Source organism: Pelmatolapia mariae, linkage group LG8 (genome assembly GCF_036321145.2).
Source record: "Pelmatolapia mariae isolate MD_Pm_ZW linkage group LG8, Pm_UMD_F_2, whole genome shotgun sequence".
NCBI classification, from domain to species: domain Eukaryota; kingdom Metazoa; phylum Chordata; class Actinopteri; order Cichliformes; family Cichlidae; genus Pelmatolapia; species Pelmatolapia mariae.
Window position 1 is genome coordinate 7366218 of NC_086234.1, and position 18649 is coordinate 7384866.

Consider the following 18649-nt stretch of genomic DNA (forward strand, 5'->3'; position numbering starts at 1 on the left):
AGGAAGTCCATAAATGCAGGGTATGGCATCCCCTGGATAAAGGCGGTGATATGTGAGGCGGTCGATGATTTTGTCCCTTTCAAGGTCTTGAAGGCAAGCTATAACTTTCTTTTTGTAGCTGCTTGTGGGGTCTCGCTTTAAGGCTTCGTAGGTATTGTTGTCACTGAGGAGAGTAGTGATCTTTGTGTGGTAATCCGTTGTGTTTAGGACCACGGAGCACCTTCCCTTATCCGCTGGTAATATAGTGATGTTGTGGTCTTTGCTCAGGGAAGCGACGGCCTTCTTTTCTTGTAATGTGAGGTTAGACGGAGGGACTTTGGAACTGGAGAGGGTGGCTGAGACTTTCATCCTGATTTGCTCTGCTTCTGTCTGTGATAATTTGTTGATCCGTATGGCAGTTTCTGTGGCTGTGATGAGGTCCACTATGGGCAACTGTTGCGGAGCAATGGCAAAATTGAGTCCTTTGGCTAATACGTTCTTTTCAGGTTCAGTGAGCTTCCGGTCTGAAAAGTTCTTCACCCATTTTTCCTGACTGTCCTTAGGTGTATGTTCTTCTCTGAGTTGTGTAGATTCAGACTGAGGAGTGAGTGTTTTTGAAAGCAAGGTGTGGAATTTCCTGCATTGTCTTTCTTTTCCTTTAGAGTGTTGGGCCCGCTGAGCCTTGTCCACAAACTTGTAAACCTCTTCTAGGATTGGAGAGGGTAGAAGGGTTTCCAGTTCCTGCAGAGTCTGGCTGATCTTGATCTGGAGGGCATCTATAGTGAAATGGACCTGTCTTATCCTTTCACTTAGAAGGTGATTTTGTGCTCTCTGTAGAATCAAGTCTGCTCTGTGTCCCCTGACAGTGGATCCAAGGCGCAGGCTCTTAGGAACAACTCTGCTTTGTCTGCATCTCAGGTTGAAACGGAGATGGTTCCTATAATCCGCTAGTTTTCTTGATTCCCTTTCATACTCCCGCACCAGTTGAAGGGTGTTCCTCCCAAAATGTACGGCAATATGTCTGTGAAGGTTCTCAGTCATCCAGGTCATCGTAGTCTAAGGAGCTTGGAAAGAAAAGCGTCTGGACTTCTTTAAGTTGCTTGAAGACGTTCTTTAAGTCTTCAAGCAACTTAAAGAAGTCCAGACGCTTTTCTTTCCAAGCTCCTTAGATTTCAAATGTATCTACTTTGGAAAGCGTTTTCAAAAAGCTCAGTTTTCCTTAACCAAAAACGCAGTCTCAGTGTGGACAGAAGGCCAAAATGGAGAGTAAAAGATGCGTTTTCAATGTATTAGAGTGGACATGGCCAAAGAAAGAAATTAAAAGCAACAAAAGACAAAACAGAATGTAAGACAACAGAATGAACGCAACCAAAAAAGAAAAAAGTAAGAAAGCCAGCAACTAAATAGGACACCTAGAAAACTACAAACCACAAAAGATGGAAAGCTAGAGTAATCAAGACAGAGAGATAAAAAACATGAAAGCAACAACCAAGAAACAAGAAAAAAAGAAAGAAAGCTGGCAACCAATGAAGAAAGAAACTATACATCAATCTTCTGTTTATCCTATTCAGGGTTGTCAGGCAGCTGGAACCTATTCCAGCTATCACAGGGCGAGAGGCAAGGTACACCCTGGACAGGTCTCCAGTCTAATCAGAGCTAATGCAGAGACACACACACCATTCACAACAACTAAGCTAACCCCACTAACTGCATGTCTTTGGACTGCAGGAGAAAGAAACAGACAGACAGAAAGAACCCGGCCAGATGGGGGATTTGAACCCAGTACCTTTTTACATTGAGGCAACCACTGCGCCGGCCCAAAAGCCACCAAAAGACAAAAAAGAAAGGAAGTTAGCAATAAAGAAAGAACGAAAGAAAGTGATCAAAAGTGAAAAAAAAGACAAAAGAAATGAAGGGCAAGAAAGAAGGAAAGAATGAACTGCAGTGCTGCAGTGAATGAGAGGACACACACTGGTATCCACTAAACTACAGCAGTGGAAAAATGGAAAGAAGCAAGGGAGAAATAGATAATAGATGTCTCATTGCAATGCTATCCTCACCATCAGAATCTAAACACCCCTGGGACAGTTTTATGCAGCATGACTCTGCATATCAGCATAAACACACACTCAGATCACATCACATTTTCCATTGGCAGTCGTCATCTTCACACACACACCCACGCACACACACATCAGCTCTCACCGCAGCTTGGCTTTCTGTTGATAAGAACTCACCTAGGATTTGAAATAATGACTTTTTTCTCATTATCAGTTAATCTGCTGATTACTTCTACGATCAATCATCTAATCTTGACGGTGTCAGAATGTAGAGAAAAGATCCAGAGCACCAAAAGATATCTTGAAATGGCTGGATTTGTCTGACAGCCAGTGTAAAATCCAACAATATTTAGTATGCGACGACATAACACAGGGAAAAGCAGCAAATACCCCAAACAGAGAAGCACAAACCACAAGCAGTTTTACTTAATTTAATGACTTCATTGAGTCGTGTTAAAGGATTATTGGTTGATTAGTTAATCTCTGAATTAAATGTTTGGGGAAGAAACATCATTTCGTTCATCTACTGAATAAAATAGGTCTCGTGGTCTTTCAAAAGAGGAATTAACATCACATTTACTTCCAGCTGAATATCACATTCTTATTTCTCTGTTTTTTACGTCTTGATGCAACATAATGCAATAAAGAAATAATTTTCCCCCTTTGGTGTAAAAGAACTTGGATTGTCTGCTCAGAGCTCTGACAACCTCATGCAAAATCTTTAGAATGAACTTAAACATCCCAAAGGTGCGAGTTAGACTTTATCCCACGACATGAGTCCTGGTCCTCACTAAATCTCTTGTGTCTGATTAGGAGATTGTCCCCTCGGCTAGGCTGCATTACCTCTTATAGTAACAGAATAACGGTCATTATTGAGTGTAGTGTTCACATAGTTTTGGCCATCCAAGCACAGGCGGACACACTGGCACAGTCCCAAGTTTATACACTCACATCTGTTCACTTTCTGCTTCCAAATAGATTTTTTTTCAGAGCTGAATGTTTAAATGAGTGTTTAAATTGTAAATTAGTGTGATACTCAGAGGCTGGCAGGTTATCCATTAAAGCCTTTTTTAAATTTAAAACCTAAGTAGCTCAGAAACAACAAAATAAAAAGAAAACAAAAAAGTTTGTATAATTAAGCCATCTGAAAAAAGGAAAACCACTGAGCAAACAGTGTTTGACTGCAGATATATTCTGTTTTCACATGCTGCACATTCCACTTTAAAACTACTTGACTGAGTTCAGAGAGGAGAAATGCAGATAAGCATTCAGATTTATGGGATCCCCTCCTACACACACTGCACTATATTCCATTACATTTAACCTTAGTTTTAAGGCTTCAGCTCACTGGACTCGAGCTCCTGAAATCCTAAACAAAGGATGTTTAAATCTGACCATCTTATCCCACTGAGTGATTATTAAAAGTTTTAACTATGTGCATAATTGACCACATTTTAACAGTGATTTTTAAAACAGCTCAATTACAGTACCTCATTAAGCTAATATATATCAGTGACAGCACCACACACAAAAAAAAAAAAAACAGACTGGGAAAACTATTTCTTGGTCAAGACTTTTGCTTGGTTTAAAAATACCGGAGAATTAAGTAAGTTCCTTTTCTCAACCATTGATTAGATATAATGACACAGTGACACGAAATATTAGAAAAGTTAAATATTTTGGCTATTGCCAGGTGTATACAAAATCTGTCAGAAAACTAAAGACAGTGACAGATGATCTTTTTTTAGTTTACAGCAATGTTGGGACCATAATGCACCAATTAAATACCATGTTGCATATAACAGGACTTGGAATTGGGCAGCTGAGACTGTAGACTTCTCACAAAACAGTCTACTGAGGCCACACTAACAGCAAAGACGGGACATTTTCTCATAAACTTCTTAGAGAAGCTGCGCCCTTGGTAACCATTAAAAAGTTTGCAGATTCATTTTCACTCTTCGTCACTTCACTTCTCAGACATCCATCTATGGTTCAAAGCCATAAAATTGTTTGCTGCCCATATGCAATGGGTTCTGAGGGCTTTGAGTTTGGCTCTCAGTAGTTATTTTCAGGAAGTTGATGCTCTATACCAAGAAATATTCTGAAAATTGTTCTTAAAGTTCGATCTTTGCATGAATTCTACAAATGTTCTCAGATGTTTGGGTTTGTAAGTTGATATTTGATAATAATTTGAAGTTTTAATTTATAGATTACAAAAAATGTTTTGTTTTGTTTTTTAATTTTGTAGAAACAAGCATACATACATGAATTAATGATCTCAATCACTAGTTTCTAGTTTGATCTAATACATCACAATATTCTTTCATGCAAAAAAACCAAACAAACTACATGTTTGTAGAGCATAAATTAGTCAAAATCAGCTCTTACCATTCCAGACCAAAGACACCATAAAAAATGCTGCTGCGAGCGTCTCGCTCCTGCAGGACGAACACGTCACGCAGGATATTGAGGTGCAGCTCATACTCTGGGACTGAGCACACCATTCTAGCCTTGAGGAACGAAGTCCACTTCCTCTGCAAAGTCCTCTGGCCTCCCCAGTCAGTCTGCAGAGAGAGGAGACAGAGGAGGAATTAATTGATGTAAAGATAAACAACACAATGATTTTAATGATGCGAGTGATGCACAAACAGTGCATTTATATAAGAAAAGGATTAGATCCAATTGTATCGTAGAGATTATACAGATATAATGAATATATAGGGAGGAGCTGAATGTTGGTATTCAAACTCAGTGTCCCTAGTGTAGCACATTTCTCTGATTGCATTTCAGAAGCAGTGGGAGGTAAGGCTGTAAGACATTTTTCTCCCTAAAAGAGTAATTTGGCACACCTCATTTAGATAAGATGAAAAAAGAGATGGAGAAGATTTTTTCTTTGTTTGCCTGTATTAGAGGTTCTCATCTTTCTTTATTTGTGGCTTTAGGGGACATCTGTTGTTCATCAAAAGCCTCTGCCTGCATTGGCCTCCCACACAAGAAAGCCAAAGTAAATCAACATAAGATATACACTTAAAACCTTAGGAGCAGTTCTGTCAATAATACCAATTCAATTTATGGCACAAGACGAATGAAAGAAGAGACGAAAAGGAGTGCAGACAGATGAATCCAGTCTTTAAATTTCATTCATTTTACAGAAGGAGAGACTTGAAAGCAACAAATAAGCATTTCTTACAGAGATGATAGCAGGTTATTACTGTGGGAACAGCTAAAGGGATGCAGTGGCAGATTACGGTCTCTGTCAATCAACGCACAGTCAGGGTCACTGGGCTGTCATGAGGTAAATTTAAGGAAGTAATAGTGAAGAATCCAAGCATAGAAGATATACCAGAGGGGGAATTAACCCCAGATGAGCCTATGCTGCAGTTTATTCTCAAAATACAACTGAGAAAAAAAACCCCAACAACTTAAAACTACAGCGCCTGTGTCTTTACTAGAGATGTATAGAAAGACGAAATGCTAAATAATGTCAAACTGGCACCTATTTCTGCTTTTTGCAAAGGTCTTGTTTTCATGTCATCATGTCTCTTCCTTGTTAAAGTAGGGCATGACTGGCGAGGAAGTAGAAGCTGTCTGGCTGGGAAGTGAGAAGCAGAAGAGGACAACCGGTTAGGCAACTCAAAAATGGCAAGTCGTCAGTGGTTTCAGGCCAGGGGCTACTGCCAGAGCCGTCACTATCTGTGGATCTGCCATCAACCAGCGTGGTGCCTGGCCGCCATGGGGGCTGAGCTGGGGACCACTCGACATCTGCATGTGCTGCCGTGGCCTAGTTCAGACTGAGTTATTACACTCGACTGCTCTGACAACTCCACAGTGCTGGTGAAGGGAGAGGAAGAGCCCAGACCTTATTTCCAGAAATGACTACTTTCGAATGCAGTGAGAATGAAGACAAGACACAGTGAGTGTGTATATGGGTTTAAAAACTAAGAGAGCAAGAAATGCTCAAAAATGAGCTCCCTGCATTTGTTTAATGAGCTTTTGGGACAAAAGCGTGCAGCAACACAGGAGTATTGGGGTATTTTATAACTTTATTATTCAATGCCAGTGGAAACAGGACAAAAAGAGAGAGAAATATCCTCAACAGAAGTCCTTGAGAATCATTTTAATGGAAATAAAATGATGTGTTTTTTCAGCAAAGCAGCAGAGACACTTAGGGAAAAGACCAACAGCAGACAGCGATGTGAAAATCAATACTGGGTGTTTAAACCTTTAGCAACCCGTTTTTCATACTAAAAGATCCAAAGCATGAGGCATTTTTTCAATGAACTCTTACAGTGAAAATAGTGTCCAGACTATCTGTGTAATATATACATAATTGAAAAGCAACAAACTCATGCTGCTGCTGTTTGTATTGTAAGAATAAAATTACCTGGACACTGGTAATCATTCACTCACCCTCCATCCACCCATTTATCTCTATTCTTTCAACCATTCATCCAACTTAGTAGTCAAAGGGGGCTGGAACTTTTCCCAGCTTTCATGATGTGAGAGACAGCGTACATCCTGGACGCTGTGATGCCAGTCCATCACAGGGCCAACACACAGAGAGCCAGATCATTTATTACTCTCTATTAAGGGAATTTAATGTGGACTATGAGCCTATATGAAAAATGAATTAAAAAATTGGCACTTTTAAGCACTATTTGTCATTTTCTCTACACCATTAACTGTGCCATTGCTGTCACACAATTAAAACTTGACACATCAATGTCAAATAAATGCTATTTACCCTAAATGCATGTATGTTCCATCCCTGTTACTTATTCCCCAATCACTCTTCTGAGTCCAGTCTGCTAAGCACTCACCCCCCTTTGCAACTTGCCTGGGAACCATGAAGGAAGTTCAGCATAGCCATGCTTACTTTGTATTAGCAGGCTTGACAAAACCTAAAACCCCAGTCAGGGATAAGGGGTGTGACAATGGCAGTTATCAACATTCTGTGTTAAGCTGGGCTTTCTGCTTCAGGCTCTGTGCACGCTCACATAAAAAGGAGTGTTTCACACATCATATTGACTCTTCAGCACAACATGATCCCCATGAGTGACACCTACGCCAATCAGACACGTTATCAGATGAATGCGTTGATAATAAAATGGTGATAAATGTTTATAAAGAACATAAAAGAGCATAAAAGATGTAACAGTAAAATGCAATACTGATGGAAATAAGACAAAAGAATAATGCTGCTATTCCAGCAGTGCAAAACAGACTTAGCAGCAGAGTAGAGTCAAGTACCACCGTTTTTACTTAACTCATGATGTCAGTAATATATTGCTTAAAAACTTGCACATACATGACGCATTCACCCAGCAGAGAATCTATAGTAGGTTTAACAAATGTAATTTAAAAATTCACTGAAAACCTATTTTAAGCTGAAACTGACTATAGCCTCCTCCCGACCAGGTTATGTGTTCAGCACATGTTACCATGGTGATTTAACCACATAAAAAGACAGCCAATTTTGTGACATAAAAAATTCTGACTTTATGCTCAACATAGCTTGCTCTGTAGCACACTCAAATAATTTTGTTTATCAAGCTTTCCAGAGTTCCTTATAGTTGTGCTGTGCTCTGTTGTGTGTTTCACTGGCTGCTTATTTCCTCTTGTGATTAAAAATTTGGATTCCCCTTAGAGCCATTACTTTGAGTGCAGTATATAAATGGCATAGTAATATTTAGTATACGTTTGGTCAGCCAGGCAACAAACAGTTCAGTCAGGGGTCAAGTAGATCAATTCCAAGTACGAAGAGATGTACAAAACTATGGAAAAAAGAAAAGTGAAATGGAAAAAGAAAACAATAAAAGTATAAAGTTGGGGGAAAGTTGAAGAGCTTGAGTACATACAGAAGACAATCTGGAACAAAAGAAAAAGGGCAAATATGGGCACAGATGAGACAGGAAATGATGCAAAGGCAGAAAGAACATCTTAAAAAACTAAATCAAAGTGCATATTTTCAAAATAAAACAGTAAGCTTACTTTAATTGAAACACAAATCTGTGATGGTTAAAGTACTGGTATCGTAAAATGGTTTACACCATTTGATTGTGAAGCTTTGTGCTCTCAAACAATAATTCAACAATTCACGTACTGTGCTTTAAGCTTCAACATCTTGAAGCACGTCAAGGATTTAAATGTGTGTGTGATGAAGGGATACGAACAAACTTTAGCTTCTTTTGGCTTTTGGCTTCTTTTGAAGCCACATTGCATTCATGTCAGTGTCCACAATAACATCTTCCCAAGATAAGCTTAGAAACATTATTATAAAACTAACAGCAGCACAAGGTCAAAAAGTCCACATTGAGAATAAGCAAATTGTGGTTCTCATGAGAGATGAGTCTATGAAAATTCCAGTCACACTGAGAACGGAGCAGAATAAGTAAAAACAAAAAAGAAAAAAGCTTCAAAGTTTTCAAACTACTCAATATGTTTCAGATAATTTATTTATGGATGAATAAATGAATACCGAGGAAAACACACAGCATGTGAGCAATCAGCGTCCCAACTTGACATCCTGACATTAACTTCTTGTGCACGGTTGGGCTTTAAAAAGCAGGTATCAGAATTTTAATTAATGCTAAACCTGAACTGGACTCTGTGAGAAGTATTAATTAGGGTATCAGAGGCAAAACGTTTTAAAATCATGCAGCCTCCGAGAACACAGAAGCCTCTCTTTTTTCTTCATATTACTTTTCACCTTCCTGAACCGCCTGCTGTTTGGGAGCGCTGATGCTGCTCTCTTACTCCCCTGGAGTCAAAAATCACAGCTTTGAGGTCTTCATTTATATGTCTTGTCAAATCATAATCAGTACTCATGTAAATATACATCAGTTTTATGGGTGGTGATCTTTAAAGTGGCTGGGAAGTACAAAGTTCTTACATTGCGAGGCACTACTAAACTTTGTTTCTGGCTTTGTTGAAGTTTTTGTTGACCATTGAATCAGATGCATCCTTGATAGAATCCACAATGGGCTTATTTCAGATAGATTGCTAATGTAATCGAACTGCCCCTGAACTGCTTGCAAAACTGCACTGATCCACCTCTTACAAGTTGAGAGACTTCCTGCACCATTCCCCATATACTTTGGTCATTTCAGCTATATTGTAAAATCATGTATTTGGGTTTTTTTTGAGGAGACAGAGCAGAAGCGTGTGGATTTGAGAAAGACGGCATCCTCATATTAAAGAGATGTCAATTAAAAATGACGTGTGGCACAGCTGCACCATAAATTCTTTTGTTATGCACAAACAAAACAATAAACTACTGCTGTGTTTTATAATATCATTTTCCAGCATATTCCATACCACGCGTCTATAAACCTGTGCATCCTCAAGTACAGCTCTTCTGGCAAACCACTTCTTTCCTTCTGTCCTCTCTCCTCCTGTTGCATTTTAGGAATTGAAACTAAGATGACGTAGGACAGAGGAGACAAGGAAGCACAACTTAGAGAAAAAAAAGCTAAAGAGAAATAATAATGAAAGTATGAGCATTAGAAAATGATATATTAAAAAAAGGAAACAAAACTCTACAAATACATAACAGGAAATTCACACCATGTCAAAATCTTTGAAAAATTTCCTGCTCAGTAGGTTTTCCTGTTAGTGTTCTCTCATTCATTCAATTAAATCCTTTTCACAGGATCACAAAAAGTGAAACACAACTGCTTCATTTCACCAGCTGAGTCTTTGACTTACTCTTTTGATGCCTACAAAAGCACACCGTGATGGTAATTATACCCCCATGAATGGCTAAAATAAATGACAAGCGGGAGGAAAAGGAGCAGAGTAACCTCTAGGAATGGTTGCTGGGCATGCTGTCTAGACTGGGAATGCTGACAGCAAGTGAAATGAGGTGAGATGGGAAGTAGAGGAAGAAGAGCAGGAGAAGGCGGAGTTGAAGATGGGGATATGGCAATAAAGTAAGGGGGAGGGTTTGCCATTGGAGGTGGAGGTTTGTGGACTTGTACTCTGCCTGGCAACAGTGGCACAGAGAGAGAACCTCTGTCAGTGAAGAAACTGTGATTAGAGACGACCAACTGCTGGCTGATTTAGCATTGATATTACAGCGAGAGGAGCGTGGCAGCTCAGTGAGAAACAAGAACGTCCTCTGAAATCCATTTACATTCATTCTGTGCAACTGACAAAAACCATTCAATAATCCCACCATTTTTCACTTTGAATGATTGGCAACTTTTACCCTCCCTTGTTTCAACCCTTTCTTTCTGTGACCTTGCAGGCACTTGTAAAGCCGTTTCAAACCCAGTGAAAGCATTAATGCGATTATAGATAGCAGTGTTTGGGTTGACTGGTCTTTCTGACCTTGCACACTCTGGCGACCCTGGACACCTTGGTCTGGCTCGGGTAGGCAATCTGCTCCTGGCTTCTCTCAGTGAAGAAGAAGTAAATCTTGTCATCATCACCGATAGAGCTGTTGATGCTCTCCTTCAGCAGCACAGAGCCCACGAAATTTGCCTCTGTGCACACAAACACAAACACATCACACGCACACATCCACATGTCCAAAAAGAAACCTATTAGCAGCCTAGAAAGTGTCTCCTTGGAAACTAAAGATGGAGCCTTTAAGTATGATTGAACCACCACAACCAAGTCAGTTAGAGCTGCAATGCGGTGCAATTTTTTTCCTTGTGATTTTTATTCTACAAGTGAATCTGTTGTTTTTTTATGACAAAAAAACATCTGATGTAATAAAAATGTGCAACATAGCAATGAGGTTTGGTCTATTAATATTCTACTGAAAGAGGAAATGCAACCCCACTACCCAAAACACAGGAATGCTGTAGGAAATGCAGATAATAAATAAACAATTCGCAATTTAATTGCTTGTAAGGTGTCCTTGAGTGTCTTGAAAGGCAACTATAAATAAAATGTTTTATTACTGTTATTGTTTATTTTATTTTTGAACACTAAAAGGAAGAAAAGTTATGCAATACTAAAAAAAAAAAATTAAAGCCACAACTGCGATTATACAACTGATTACATTCATTGCTAACTTGATGGGAGTTTTTTTAAAGCAGGAAAAGAGGCTGACTCATTCAGAATAGAAATGAGGAAGAAGTTTCGACTCTGTAATGTATGTGGCAAATAGTTTGATAGCTTAAAAATGATGTTTCTCAATATGAAACTGCAATGAATATTGGATTCAGTAAACTATAAAATATCAATAAAAGACTCAAAAAATAAAGTGAAATGTCTGAATATAGCTGAATATGCGGAAAACCAGTATCAGTCAGAAAAGTCTGTTGGACTCAGGGACACTTGCGAACAACGTGAACATAAACTGCCACTGCATGCACAAATGCAAGTTCAAACTCTACTATGCAAAGAAAAAAATATATCTACAGAAAATATCAAGATCTTGTTTGGGTGTGAGGTAGTTTAAAATGCATTGAAGTGCTGTTACAAGAAGATGAGATACAATACTGCTGTATGCTAGATATGTCACATTATCCATCACATCTATTCGTCTATTCTGTCCATCCAGAGAAAAAAAATTCAACACAAGAAGCAATACAATTACATTTGGTATGTTGCCTTTCTATTACTTTTAGTTAAATCCAATTTAAAACCCAATTGAAATATGAGAAAAGGACACCATCCTTTTTGAACTAGTGTCTTACAGCAGCTATTATACACATAAATATGAATGATTATATTTACCCAGAAGCCACCGGGTGGGCGCCTCCTCTGTCCTGAGTGTGGGGAATGGAAAGTTTCTGCGAATATCTGGAGAGCTGCGAAACTCGTACTGAGAGGCTGTGAACATCTCGCCATCTAATTAAAAGATTAAAAGCATGCATTGGTGGCAAATGGATTAAAAAAGAAAGATATTGAGATATTAAAGTTTAATCACATGTAAATGAAAGCATTCAGTGGACTGCAGAGGAAGTGGGAACAGTGTGACCTATGACTTGTGTATTTGTAACAATAATTAGACAAAATTTAGTATGCTTAAACTGTCTAATAAAGCCAGTGTTTGATTATCTATGCTACATCTAAAAGTGTGATCTAATCCAAAAATCAGGGTGCACTTTTGCACAGTTAACGCTTGCTGTAATCCTTACAAATGTTCATAATGGTTGTCAAGCAATTATACATGAGGGAGCATTCACATTTCCAGCAAAACTAATTAAAGACTTAAGCAGTTTGAGTTGGTAAAAATCACGTAATTGTGACCTTGCTTGCATTTGAAGCAAATCCCACAAGTTCCCCTTGCCCTTCTGGGTCCACTGTGATTTGATGAGTCTTCACAGACCCTTAGTATGATGACGTTAGAAGTTTTAAAAACACTGCTGGGCCTAATTATAACCTCACAGTAGCACAGTTCTAACAAAGTATTTGAAAATGGATTTGAGTTTTTCCTTCAGTTTCATTCAAAACTATGACATCAGCATTATAAACAATATAAAATATTTTCCATAACTTTTCTTATGGATTTTAAAGTGCAGAATCAGGTGACAGACTGTGAAAGAGGACACAAATGCAGGATACAGGAAATTACTGTGAAAGTCCAGATTCCAAAGCTTTAATCCAAAAAGTCAAGGTCATTTGCTGACGTGTTGATGAGACAGCAAAGCAAATCATTCTGGCAAAGGGCAAGCAAAATGTCAAATCCAAAACTACTTCAAAAAGTCATAAATGGAAATGAATACAAGGAGAGCAACAGGATTATGAGGCAAAAAATCAAGAAAAAGACTGGAGGCACAGAGAACTGCTGGAAGGAAACTGCATTCACTCTTAGATTTTAGAGTTCTACTAAGTATTCAAGTTAAATAAAAAAGTATGTAATATGTTGTGTATATGCATATCAGCAACATGCTGTTACAGAGGTTTGCATTGTCCCCTCACAGCAAAATGGTTCTGGGCTTGAACATCCGTTCTCCCTCCAGCTGGTGATTTTTTTTTCAGTGTCCAAACACATCCAAGTTAAGTTGAGGTGATTCTCAGGCCACAAGTGCAGATGGAGACAGATAAACCAATGTATAAACCAATTTAGTGCGGAGCCAGGACACCAATGGAGTGGTGAGGATGGGAAATCAATATTTCATTGATTTAATTGTAAATTCCACAGATGAGCAGCAGATTAAAACTCAGAACCTCCTTCCAAACATGTGCTAACCTCTGCACCACTATGCCACCATAATGTGTGAGAACAGTAAACCTTTACTGCCCAGAGGCCTTTACAAATAAGATCCCCAAGGACAAACATAATGCAGGATGGTTTATAGAATAAAATCAATTAAATTTGGACTCACCTACGATGAGGCCGGTGAATCCCTTTGCTGGGTCATACGGACACCTGTCTCTGCCTTCCTCAAAACCTGAGGAGAAGCTGAACCGCTCTGCATCCTTGTAAAAAAAGATTGAGAACACATAATAAGTTGTTTCATTTCAATTCTTGTCACAATTTTATATGACATAAAAAACCCAGGATCTCTTACGATATAAGCACAGAGCGGTCTGAAGGCGTTCGTTCCACAGACGTACAGGTGAGTCTCATTGTATCGCTGCAGAAAGCGGATGTGGTTGTAACACTCTGTCTGCAGAGAACACAGTAAAAAGAAGTGATTTGTTTTTTGTTGTGTTTCTGCTTGTTTTTCTCAGCGGCAATACATATTAATCAGTCAATAAATTTGTTTCCCGGGTGTTAAAAACAATAAAACATAAAAGAATAACCTTTCAAAGATAGGGAGGAAAAGCTTTAGAGAGCGGAGAAGGAAGCATGCAAAATAAATCAAATACAATACAGATGACATTAATGCTATTAGACAGCACAGGCAGTTCAAAAGGAAGTTACATAAACTCTCATTACATTATTGATAACAAAGAAAAAGCCATAAAGGAGGCAAACTGACAAAACTGGAAAAAAAAGAAAGGCAAATATGCACTAGCTAAGCATGATGACAAGTCTGGTTGGTTTTTTAACAAATTTTTAAGACTGCTTGCAAGGAAGTGGTAAGAGTCACTCAGTAATATATTTAATGGTAATAGGTTCCAGAAATGGGAAGCTCTTATTCTGAAGGTTTATGGGGAAATATTTTTTCTTTCATTAGATACAGATGATCCCTGTCACTGGTCATCATGAGAATCTATTGGCAACTTTTTTTTTTAAATGTGACTGTTTTAAATGGAGTAGGTGCTAATCTGTCTATATTCAATAAAATTCACCAGCTAAGGCAGCTCAAACTGGAAAGCACACAGGTTCACCTTGCTAGTACCAGTTTCGATCCCATTTCCCCCCCAGAACTGTCTTAATCCTTTGTGGCACAGATTCAACAAAGTTCGGGACACATTTCTGTGAGATTTCGGTCCATACTGACGAGATAGCATCACACAGCCACTGCAGATTTTTTGCTGCACATCCATGATGTGAATCTCCAGTTCCACCACATCCCAAAGGTGCTCTATTTGGATTGAGACTGTCACGGCCAGTTTGGGCACACTGAACTCATCATCCTGTTCAAGAAACCAGTATGAGATAATTAGAGCTTTGTCACATGGCATTTCATGGCTGGATGCAACCATCAGAAGGTGGATATCCTGTGGTCATAAAGGGATGGACATGGTCAGCAACAATAGTCAGATACCAGTTTAGTGTCTCAGGGTTTCAGGGAAACTAAATTACAAAACAACTGAAAGGATTGAACGTTTTGTTGCTGTCACAAGCAATCTGCGCATCACAAAATAGAGCAGTTGCACTCGTGCTCTCCAATATTAACCTAATAAATAAAGATGGGAGATTTTTCTGAGAAGAAAACAAAGCTGCAGCCTTTTACCTGATTGTCTCTGCCTTTGTTTAGGCACTGCTTCTTCTGTTCAGGGGAAGCATCCCAATCAATCTGCAAACAATGGGAGGGTAATAAGGATGACTCTGTAAGCTAAATAAATAAAGAGAGGCAAATAGATAAATAAAAAGGCCTATAGATAGAAAAGAAAGTAAGAGATAGAGAGAAGAAAGCATGTGTGTGTATGTGTGTGATAAACAGGAGGAGGAAAAGAGAAGGACAGCAGACTTAATTTTCTGGCTGCGTCACTAAGTTCTGACTCACTTCAGTAACCCTTGAATAAATGCCTGGTGCATTTAATCCGATAGCCATAAAATTGGTGGAACACAATGGGATTTGCTCAATCTGCTTAAGGCTATTATTAGTTTCTCCTCCTTCGAATGGGAGAAAAACTCGTGAAATGGGCTTTACCGTTTCTGTCTTAACATCAGCAATTATGTGTTTCTCAGCATCTTGGCACTCACTGTGAGGTTTGCAGGTGTGGAGATGCTGGATGTGTTGAGAGCGTAGAGTGCTCCTCTGCCTCCCACATACAGCAGCCCGGCCTCCTCCTCCAACAGCAGGGTGCTGTAGTTTCGGGAAGAGCCGATGAAACGGGTGCTGCCCAACAGACCTGCAAATATGTGACACGAGACATGTGAAGGTTTCTTTGTGTAAAGACCAAGACTAACTTGTCGCTGGTGTTTTCAGGTGGTTTAGGGTGGGTATCTAATGCCATCAGCTTGGTCATCCGGTTAATTTGTTAGATTTGCAGCATTTCCATTTTCATGTCATGTCTGTGTACTATATGTATCCATCAATCCAGCGATACTCAATACAGTGCAAGACAATTATCTGCAAACTAAAAAAAGAAAAGCTGCATTGGTGTTTCTGAGAGTGCATGTGCCTATTATTATTATTATTATTCCATTTTAATCATTTGTGTCAATTCAGTTAATCAGCTCTCTTATGTCCCTTCCTCCACAGCATGTCATTTTCCCGGTGTGAGTTTACTTTCAATTTACCCTCATTTATCTGTCTGCCTTCACCACATGGAGTCATTAAATAGAAACTCTGGCAAGTCAAACAGACAAGTGTGTGTGTGTGTGTGTGTGTGTGTGTGTGTGTGTGTTTGGGGGGGGGGGGGGGGGGCAATACCTTATATCTGGGTGTAACTGACAATGATGCATATCGTCAGAATTTTTTGATTAGCAAAAAACGACAGATTTGTTCTGGTTATTTTAACTATAATTAGAGTCTCCTTTGAATTTCCAAATTACGTCACTATCTTGTAAGCTAGAGCAGTTTTATATGTTGACCAATTGGCAAACTTCAAGGCTAAAAAATAAAGAGCAAGTGCCAACACTTGCAGTTCCTCTAATGGCCACATGAGGCTGACTCCAACTGTATAGGGTGTTGATTTTATTTTTTTATTTTTTTTATATATCTCACCTGTTTCAACTTTTTTTTAAGGCTGACATTTAGTGGTGTGACTATTTTGATTGACAAGTGTGATTACATAGAAAGCTGTAGCTGGCTGCCTGCGAGGCATCACCTCCACTAATTCCACTCGCCAAACTGGACTTCTCAAACATCTATGCACAGTGATGCCATTTTGGATTAATTAATTGCTCTCTCTGTGGTAAAGCCTGTACAAGAAGTCTGTGAACCAGCTATAGTGAGTAAAATTCTGTTATTATATTCCTATCAAGCATTGTGTTTTTAACTGATAACTAACATGGTCTCCTCTAGCTCTTCTGAGCCATTAGATTAGGCGTTTCAGCACTCTGCCTACATATATAATTGTTAGCTTCACCCATACTTTTATTTCAAAGGTTTTCTGCCAGAAAGACTTTGTAAAACATTGTTAACATTGAAATTTTATTTTTAACCGAAACCTAACCTTTTAATAAAGATTAGTATGCGGTTTGTTGCCTAGCCAAAGTGTGACGGATACATGGTACGGTTGTATCAGTAAGGGCAGCTGGCATAAAAGCATTTCCAAATCAAACATGCGGATTATCAAGAATGAGATTTCCACACCCAATCACTCAGGTCCTGGGTTAACAAAGACCACCTATGGTGCTTTTGTCTAACAAGGTTCCAATGGAAACAGAAGGTTAATGCAGGAGTGTGGAGGTGAGAGTACGGACTTTAAATGTACAGAATATGATTGGGAAAAGGAGAGAGCTAGCTGATGTGATGGAGAGAAGGAAGGTAGATATATTTTGAGACCAGATGGCAGGAAAGTGATGCCAGGAGTATTGGAGGTGGATTTAAAATGTTCTACCATGGTGTAGATAGGAGGAGAAATGGAGTAGGAATAATCTTGAAGTATGCAAACAGTGTTGTGAAATTGAAGAGACTGTCAGAATTGTGAGTTTAAAGACAGAAATCAAAGGGGTAATATTGGGTGTTATCAGTACGTGTGCTCCATAAGTTGGATGATGTTGGATTTACTAGACAAGGGATGATTAATATGGAGCTGCTAGGCAGCAGCAGAAGAGGAAGATCACAGAAGAAAATCATGAATGTAATGAAGGATGGCATGCAAAAGGTTGGTGGGATGGAGGAGGATCGCTCGGGTGGGATGGAGGCAGATGATCCATTGTGGCAACCCCTAAAATGACCAGCTGTAAGAAGAAAAACTGGCTTAAAAAAACATGCGGTCACAGCTTCATAGCTCTGCTTACAAAGCACAAGAATAGTTTGACTTTACACTCACTGGAAAATGAATGGAGTCTACACACCCCAAATGAACATGCTCAGTGTGTGTGACTGAGCGTGTGAGGGTGAGACCCAACTACAGATCTGGGAGACGGGGAGGGAGTCGCTGGAGTGATTGCTAAGAGGACTATAGAGGCAGAACGTGGGGATGGGGGCACAGGGGAGGCAAAATTTTAGGGCATTCAGCAGGAATCATGCCCCAGTACTGCCAAATCGCATCAGCGGTAATGCCATAGCATCAACATCATCCCTGCTGTGTGTGTGTGAACGAGTGTGATGTGTGAGAGATTTTTAGAGTAAGTGGGCTAAATTACTGGCACTGAAGTCCATGAAAAGTACATGTTAACAAGGTAAACATGGCGGATGGCTTTTTGGCTTTTGATCTTCTGTCACTGGAGCAGACAGAGAGGTTGAAAAATAATTGGCCTGGTGCACTAAACTAAATATTTGAACGCACCCCGACGTAGCACCTCAGAAATGAGGGCAGGTTGCACCGCTGCTGTGAGACTGCGAAAAGGAGGACATTGTTTTTTTTCCTTCCTGTGGGCATGAAAGATCTCCTACAGTGCAGAAGTAGGTTTACAGAGCTTTGGTTTGCTCTAAAAGTGAGTGATAAATGTCTGATTAAGAAAATCTGACATTAAGAAGAATAAAAAAACCCTGCATGCGGAAAGAACAGCTGTCTTCAGAGAACAATAGAAGAGATGAAGGTATCAACAGTGTTGCACTGAGGAATATGAGTCAGCACAGTGCAGATGGGCACATTAATCTCCACACATCCTCTCTGCCTCCCTCTCCTTCATCTCGTTCTGTTGTGAAATAACAGCAACATGTCTCAGCTCCCGGTAAAAAGATAAGCTATATTAGTCCTCAACCAATCAATTAAGCACAATGTGAGGACCTGCACGCTTGTTGCGGTTAATTCATTCTGATGTTCATAGTGCCTTTAAAGAAACGGAAATGGTTCGTTGCTGCTGAGGGAGGCCATGGGATCACAGAGTAACTGTGAAAAGTATATAGATGATTAGCAGGCAATGGAAGCTTAAGTATTATATTATCTTATATGCCATGGTTCATAAATGTTATACA

The 18649-nt window shown here is 39.4% G+C and overlaps 1 protein-coding gene across 1 annotated transcript in view; it reads right to left on the bottom strand.

The window, feature by feature from the left end:
- sema4gb (sema domain, immunoglobulin domain (Ig), transmembrane domain (TM) and short cytoplasmic domain, (semaphorin) 4Gb) overlaps window positions 1–18649 on the bottom strand; it is a 58729-nt gene that overhangs the window by 13158 nt on the left and 26922 nt on the right. Inside the window, exons 3-9 of the mRNA XM_063482650.1 lie at window positions 15319–15467; window positions 14846–14908; window positions 13511–13609; window positions 13325–13418; window positions 11730–11843; window positions 10371–10525; window positions 4428–4603 (exon numbers count right to left, since the gene is read on the bottom strand). Of these exons, the coding sequence (XP_063338720.1) occupies window positions 4428–4603; window positions 10371–10525; window positions 11730–11843; window positions 13325–13418; window positions 13511–13609; window positions 14846–14908; window positions 15319–15467 (850 nt within the window). The remainder of the gene's footprint in view (window positions 1–4427; window positions 4604–10370; window positions 10526–11729; window positions 11844–13324; window positions 13419–13510; window positions 13610–14845; window positions 14909–15318; window positions 15468–18649) is intronic.